At 35.8% G+C, this 7205-nt stretch overlaps 2 protein-coding genes across 2 annotated transcripts; both read left to right on the forward strand.

Annotated features, from left to right (window-relative positions):
* Positions 1-263: 263 nt before the first annotated feature.
* LOC116168681 (N-acetylgalactosaminyltransferase 6-like) lies at positions 264-3933 on the forward strand. The gene is made up of 9 exons (XM_031484626.1): positions 264-691; positions 737-963; positions 1012-1178; positions 1649-1837; positions 2209-2386; positions 2438-2666; positions 2794-3015; positions 3166-3420; positions 3475-3933. Exons 1-9 carry the CDS (start codon positions 530-532, stop codon positions 3643-3645), a joined length of 1800 nt encoding a protein of 599 aa, XP_031340486.1. The 5' UTR covers positions 264-529; the 3' UTR covers positions 3646-3933.
* A 1735-nt stretch (positions 3934-5668) lies between these two features.
* Positions 5669-6903, forward strand: LOC116168687 (ATP-dependent (S)-NAD(P)H-hydrate dehydratase). The gene is made up of 2 exons (XM_031484637.1): positions 5669-5851; positions 5949-6903. Exon 2 carries the CDS (start codon positions 5956-5958, stop codon positions 6850-6852), a length of 897 nt encoding a protein of 298 aa, XP_031340497.1. The 5' UTR covers positions 5669-5851; positions 5949-5955; the 3' UTR covers positions 6853-6903.
* The last annotated feature ends 302 nt before the right edge of the window (positions 6904-7205 follow it).

Here is a 7205-nt window from a genome sequence, read left to right on the forward strand (position 1 = left end):
GGTACGGCGTTGCGGGTACGGAACTATAAATTCAGTTTTACTATGGATTAAAATAGATAGTTTAAACATCAATTAAATTTGTTGCAACTCGCCCTGCATATCTATTATATTTGTTAAGTATAATAAAAGTAATGACCTTTAATTCCGCGATGAAGAGGGATAACTATTAAAAGAAGCACCTCAAATATTCTCGCAAACTCTAGTATTACAGAAATTTAAACTGCATTGGCAACATTGCAATGTTGACGCGCCAACTTGTCCGTGGCTCGGCCTCGGTGTCTCTGGTTCCTTTCACTTTCACTTGTCAAAAGTCGCAAACAAAAAATGAACAGAAGGTTGCTAAAATGAAAATTAAACAAACACTTATTTTTATCTCGTACCGCTGAAATTGTGAAAACCTCACGTCTCATCCTGATAATATGAATTTTAGGTTATGCTCACCTCTCAGTGTAAACATAAAACTTCCAATAATGCTTCGTGGCTTTAAAAGCGTTATCAGCGTTGACGTAACGACGCATTCTAATTGAAGATGAAAAGGAATGTAAAAAGCGTATTTAAGTTCTTAACTTTGGCAGGTATTACTTCAATTGTCACTGTTATTTTATTTAAATCACTTCGACATGCGACTTCCTCTGGATCTGAGGCTCTATATCTAAAAGATGAAAGTGGACCATTACCTGTCGCTCCTGAGGTATTTATTCGATACATACACTTGTGTCTACCTTACGAGTTATAGGAGCCACGAGTGATTAAAACGGATAACACTAAAATTGACTGGCATGACTATGAGGCAATAAAGAGGGATTCCATGCGAAAAGGAACTGGTGAACAGGGAAAGCCTGCTTATTTAACTGCGGCAGATTCAGATGAATACGACAAGCTATATAAAGTTAATGGGTTTAACGGTGCCTTAAGTGATAAAATATCTTTAGAACGAGCCGTACCTGATATTAGACATAAAGGGTATTTTTTTGAGAATATTCGCATTCATTAACTACAAAACTTTCGTAGATGTCGCAATAAAAAATACCTACGAAATTTGGATACCGTTAGCGTTATTGTGCCATTCCATAATGAGCACTGGACAACATTGTTGCGTACTGCGTATAGTGTTATAAACCGTTCCCCACCTCATCTCCTCAAGGAAGTGATTCTTGTGGACGATTTTAGCTCAAAAGGTAAGCCGTTTGAGTAAATTTTGCTTAGACCATATAGTACATGGACTGCTATTAGCCCTATGCTTTCAATACAAAATGGGTGGTCACGGATAGAGGGCACTGTAGTCGTGGGTATGTGAATCTCAGGGTAAACTAAAGTCGTGTAAATACCACTCGGATCGTGTAAAGAGTAGCTTTTATAGTAATCGCGTAGTACGGGAAGCTTTAAATACTCTTGATTGTCTTCTATACGTCCACAAATAAAAATAGGTTTGCTTTTTTTGGCATATATAGACGATAAATTAATTGACGTTTGTTAATTTATAGGTTGACAGTTTTAAATCGTGCCTAATCGGACAACTTCGGACAGACTCGTTTACCCTGAAACTCACATACCCAGACGATGTCCTTGACCATATTTTAGTGACAATTAGCAGTCCATGTACTATATGGTCTAAGAAATTTTGTCAAAATAACAATTGCAATTTTAGAATTTAGTAAGAAACCTTTAGATGATTATGTAGCAGTTAATTTAACGAAGGTGAAGGTGATACATTTGCCAGATAGAATGGGACTGATTAGAGCTAGAATGGCCGGCGCCAAAATTGCCACCGCATCAGTATTGATATTTTTAGATTCGCATACAGAAGCTAACGTTAACTGGCTACCTCCTTTATTAGGTGAATGCAAAGGTCATACAACATTAGATAGACAATCTAAATACAAGAGTTACGGTGGAATTCATAGACATTACTTAAGTTAGACTTACACTTTACTAAGTGCACACTTAGTTTTGTTTAAGTGGAACTTATATTTACTGCTAGTATCTGTCCGAATTTCGCGCGTTACTATAGCAATAATGTCATGCGTCACCTTAACTATATCTTTGAATACCACTAAGTACGCGCTAAGTATGAGTAAAGTGTAAGTGTAACTTAAGTAATATCTATGAATTCCACCCTTAGTTTAGATACGTTTAAAAAATTTATTTTTATACAAGCATCATCTGTCTTTTGGATTTGGTTTCGACTACTATAAATGCATATTTTAGAACCAATTGCTCAAGATTACAGAACTTGCGTCTGTCCGTTCATTGATGTTATTCAGTACGAAACTTTTGAATATCGCGCACAAGATGAAGGTGCTAGAGGTGCTTTCGACTGGGAATTCTTTTATAAGCGCCTTCCACTTTTACCAGAAGATTTGCAACACCCAACAGATCCATTTAAGTAGTACACATTTTGCTTCTTAATTTGTAGGTGATTTGTGTTGTATTTTAGAAGCCCAGTTATGGCCGGTGGACTATTTGCTATAAGTAGACAATTTTTTTTTGAGTTGGGTGGGTATGATGAGGGTTTGGATATTTGGGGTGGCGAACAGTACGAGTTGAGCTTTAAAATATGGCAATGTGGCGGTCAAATGGTTGACGCGCCTTGCTCACGAGTGGGTCATATTTATAGAAAATATGCGCCCTTTCCAAATCCAGGCCGTGGAGATTTTGTTGGAAAGGTATCATAAATCTCACGTTATTGTTGTTCATTTACAGTTATTCGACGTACATTGTTGGTTTATGTGGTTGTGTTGGGATAACTATAAATGAATTAGTGTCACTGTTTTGTGCAACTCTCGGTTTTAGAATTACAAACGAGTTGCTGAAGTTTGGATGGATGAGTACGCAGAGTATTTGTATAAACGAAGGCCACATTATAGAGATTTAGATCCTGGAGATCTAACTGAACAGAAAGCTCTGAGGAAGAAACTGAAGTGTAAACCTTTCAAATGGTTTATGACAGAAATTGCTTTTGATTTACCTTTAAAATACCCTCCAATTGAACCAGACGATTTTGGATCTGGTGAGGTAAATATATTGTGGATGTTTGCTTGAAATGATGCCAGTTCAAATTATGCTGAAGTATTTTTGATTTCTTTACATCAATTAATTTATGTGGCCCAACGAAAAATTTTTTTATTTTTCTGACTATCTGACTACACAGCTTCTGCCTTGTAGATACGTAATATTGGTGTTCCGGAATTATGTGTTGATTCGGAACATAAATCACGAGACCAAGTTATCAATTTAAAGGAATGTATTAAGGGAACCAAAAACAGTGGGGAACAAAATTTCACGCTGACATGGCACAAGGATATACGGCCATCTGGGCGAACACTGTGCTGGGATGTTTCCGATCCGGGTGAGAAGGCAGACATTGTATTATATCCTTGTCATGGCTCGAAAGGTAATCAGTATTGGAAGTATGATGTTGTAAGTGTTTGGTTCAGTTGTGGGCGCTTTTAAGCTGTTTTGACTTGCTTATAGGATAAGCAGTGGTTAGTCCATGGTGGTAACCCAAGATGCTTGGATTGTGACCCTGGTGCAAAGAGGTTATATGTAAGTAGTTGCGATAATTCCTCGAAAACGCAGAAGTGGAGATTTGAAAATTTGAATTTGAAGATGATGGCTGAGTGGGATAGTGTCGGTCCTGCATGAAATATTTGTAATTTAAAAAAAAACTGTGGGAACCATATATTTTTACTATTTCAATTTATCCATATCGTCTTTGAGCTAAAAAGGTGTACTTAATCAATAATTTGTATTAAACATTCCCAATTTTATATTGCTGTGATATTTGTAAGCAATGTTATATACCGTTAGGTGTAGTTTAGAAAAATCAAGGAACAACCCATCTTGTTTTATAGTTTTTTACTATTTGGATATTTATGTTATATTATCTGCAACTGTAACATGTATTGTAAATATATTTACAATTTATTTTTGTTCTTGTGTTTGTAAATGGTTTAAAAGAAACAATGTGCTTATAACTAAATTTTGTGATGGGGTTTATTAAGTGAGCAGAGCTGCAGTTATTGCAGTTTTTTTACCTAATGTCAAAGATCATTTTGCTAATGTACGAGCCCTAACACATAAATGTTCGGACATCTAGCATTTTTAAAATTAAATCGAAAAAAAAATAAAACCAGTCCAATGTCAATAAATCCGCAGATATCTTATATAGAAATATGCATTATAAGTTTATTGTTTATTTATTTTATATATTTATTTTTGGCATATTCTATGACCATACACTCCAAATGTAGATAACAACAAAATTCATCTTGATAACATGGCATTTTTATATACCTACTACATATACTAGGTAAGCAGGTAAGCTAAATTATCTTCAATTATAACGTTTGCAGGTTATGTGTATATTAATTACCCCTTACACTTGACAGCTGTACACAAATTCAAATTTTAGCGCGCTTGCGTTTGCGCAGTACAGGGAGTCAGTGTGGAACACATCTGCAAGTATTTGGGATACCTTTGGCATCGATCAATGTAAAGCTCTTGTGACGACCATGCCTACACGAATCCAAGCTGTTATTAAAGCCAAAGGGGATGTAACTAATTGTGAAGGGATGGTGTCCGAACATTTTTGTGTCACTTTAAATTCTGATTTTATGGTGTTTTGTGTTATTTGACAGTTGAAATTAATTAATTTTGCAACAAAATATAAAATTACAGTTACTAAATATGTTTAATGTATAACTATAGTAAGAAAAAAAATAAATAAACATAGGTACAATGATTTTTAAATTACAACATTTGTAAAATTTTGAGTGTCCGAATATTTATGTGTTAGGGCTCGTATATATTTTATTTATTTGTGAGTGGGCGAGGTTTCAGCCAAGGCTACTTTACCAACCCAACCCAACCGGCTATACGTTACAAATATCCATGCTCAAACGCAGATTCGCGCTTCCACGCCACACAGGCCGGCAGGTAATTTTGTTTTGTATGATCAAATCGGGGCAAAGTTGCTCCTTTTTGTGACTTACAAAATGCATGTCAAATTTTTGATAATAACTTAAATATAACAGAAAAACTGAAAATGTCAAATTCCTTTATTATTTTCCCTAGATTAAATGGATGGTTCTCATTAGCACCTTCTATGGACTAGGTACCAAACTAAACGGCCGGTTGTGTTGTGTTGCCCACTAAAAAGCGTCGTCTATACCTAGGTTAATCAGACTTACGCAAAAACTACGTCCTTTCACCACCACCCTATATGGACTAAAACCGTATAGAATAGAATAGTCAGTTTAGTATTTAAAAAGGCCCCTTTTATCCATAGGCATTCAATAAAGTATGTTCACTGGATATCTATCTTATATCCTTAATTTGTCTTGCAGAACAACTGGATATCCTATGGACATCGTGTACATAGTATGGTAATCATTGAATTTGTAATGTAACTAAATTCAATATGGTATAACTATAATATCTAATTAAATCTGTATTCAGGGGATGAGTTTAATGTTATATACCTACCCATTCCTATTTCATTTTGCAACGTAAAAAGAAGTGCTTAACGGTAAATCAACATTTTGACACAAGTTGCCTTCCCAACAATTTTAGTCTCCGGATTTGCTTCTTTCAAGGTTCCGCAGTTCCGAATTGACCATAAAGTGCATAGATTTTCATTCGTACGCCACTGGATTTATTTTGCCGAATTCAAGGTTATGTTCGAAAATATAAATAATTAAACCATAAACTTTGCCAACATAAACATAGGTAGATAGAAAAATAGAAAATATTTACGATTAAGCCCCTATTATTCAACCACATCGTATTGTAGTCTACACTTGTGGTTTCTTGACCTTAATGGAGGGGACTAATTTATAAATTTGTTACGGTGAGAAAATGATAAGTAGTTTTATTGTGCCTAGACGAGCGATCTTTGCTTCAACTACTATAAAAGGCAACCTTAATTTTCTAGCGAAATTTTTTAGTGCGAAAATGGACGAGCTTAGTTTTGCTTACACGTCGAAGCGACTGGCACCCCCCTTAGACGATTCGCGACATAAGGGTCAAGCAGGCCGGATAGGTGTATTCGGCGGTTCTCTCGAGTACACGGGTGCTCCGTATTTTGCCGCAATTAGTTCCTTGAAAGTTGGCGCAGATTTAGTGCACGTCTTTTGTTCTAGAGAAGCGGGACCGGTGATAAAGTCGTACAGTCCCGAATTAATTGTTCATCCTTTATTGGATGACAAAGAAGCGGTTAAGAAAATTAGGCCCTGGCTTGAAAGGCTTCATGTTATTTTAATAGGACCTGGATTGGGTCGCGAACCGTCGACTTTTGATGTAATCAGAGAGATTATTGGTATTTGCAGAGGTGACAAGAAACCTTTAGTGATTGATGCCGATGGTTTATTTCTGGTTACTCAGGAACGTGACCTTATAAAGGATTATCCAGCACCGGGCGTAATATTAACACCAAATGCCGCCGAATACGCACGTCTTGTGGGCGAAGAAAAGGGAACTGAAAAGAATGATAATAAAGCCATACTTGCCTTAGGAAATACAATAACTATATTACGTAAAGGAGCTGAAGACCAAATCATGGATTATGCAAAAACAATTAAAGTTGTTGGTGGCGGTTCTGGTAGGAGATGTGGTGGACAAGGTGATTTGCTAGCCGGTGCTTTAGCTACATTTTATACATGGACTTTACAACATAGTATGGAACCAGATGTACTTCATGACGATCGTGCGATGATTGCATGTTTCGCTGCTTGCCGGTTAACTAGAGAGTGTAATAGTAGAGGATTTTTGAAGAAAGGAAGAGGCATGGTGTGTTCGGATATGATAGAAGAAATTCCATATGTATTTCGGGACCAATTTGAATTGCATTAATTTTAACATGACTATGATACTTTCAAATTTGGATTATTCACTTATTTATAAGTTCAAAACGACTTTAAATATGAAATTTCACAAAAGCTGATTAAAGTTTTAAGTTTAATTGACATTTAAGCTGTAACTGGCTTATCATTTTTGTTGTGAAATTAGACAATCAAATTCTAGTCTGATGTGGTGTAACTGTAAGTTACAACTAAACAAAAATACCAATTTGATACGGGTAGGTAAGTTTCTAAAATGTGAAACAATCTCAATTCTTCTAAAATTGAAATTTCGATCAGGTTTTGTGAAACTGGGCATGATTGATGAATATCTCATGATTTTTACCAATTGTGATATTTTTCTGT

This window comes from Photinus pyralis, unplaced genomic scaffold (assembly GCF_008802855.1).
Source record: "Photinus pyralis isolate 1611_PpyrPB1 unplaced genomic scaffold, Ppyr1.3 Ppyr1.4_LG4, whole genome shotgun sequence".
In the NCBI taxonomy this organism is placed as follows: Eukaryota; Metazoa; Arthropoda; class Insecta; order Coleoptera; family Lampyridae; genus Photinus; species Photinus pyralis.

Excerpts from the sequence above, each read along its gene's own strand:
- LOC116168681 (XM_031484626.1), top strand. The coding sequence starts at position 530 with ATGAAAAGGAATGTAAAAAGCGTATTTAAGTTCTTAACTTTGGCAGGT. Across the intron at positions 1,838-2,208 it reads CTGGCTACCTCCTTTATTAG|AACCAATTGCTCAAGATTAC; the intron begins GTGAATGCAAAG and ends TGCATATTTTAG. Across the intron at positions 3,016-3,165 it reads ACGATTTTGGATCTGGTGAG|ATACGTAATATTGGTGTTCC; the intron begins GTAAATATATTG and ends TCTGCCTTGTAG.
- LOC116168687 (XM_031484637.1), top strand. The coding sequence starts at position 5,956 with ATGGACGAGCTTAGTTTTGCTTACACGTCGAAGCGACTGGCACCCCCC.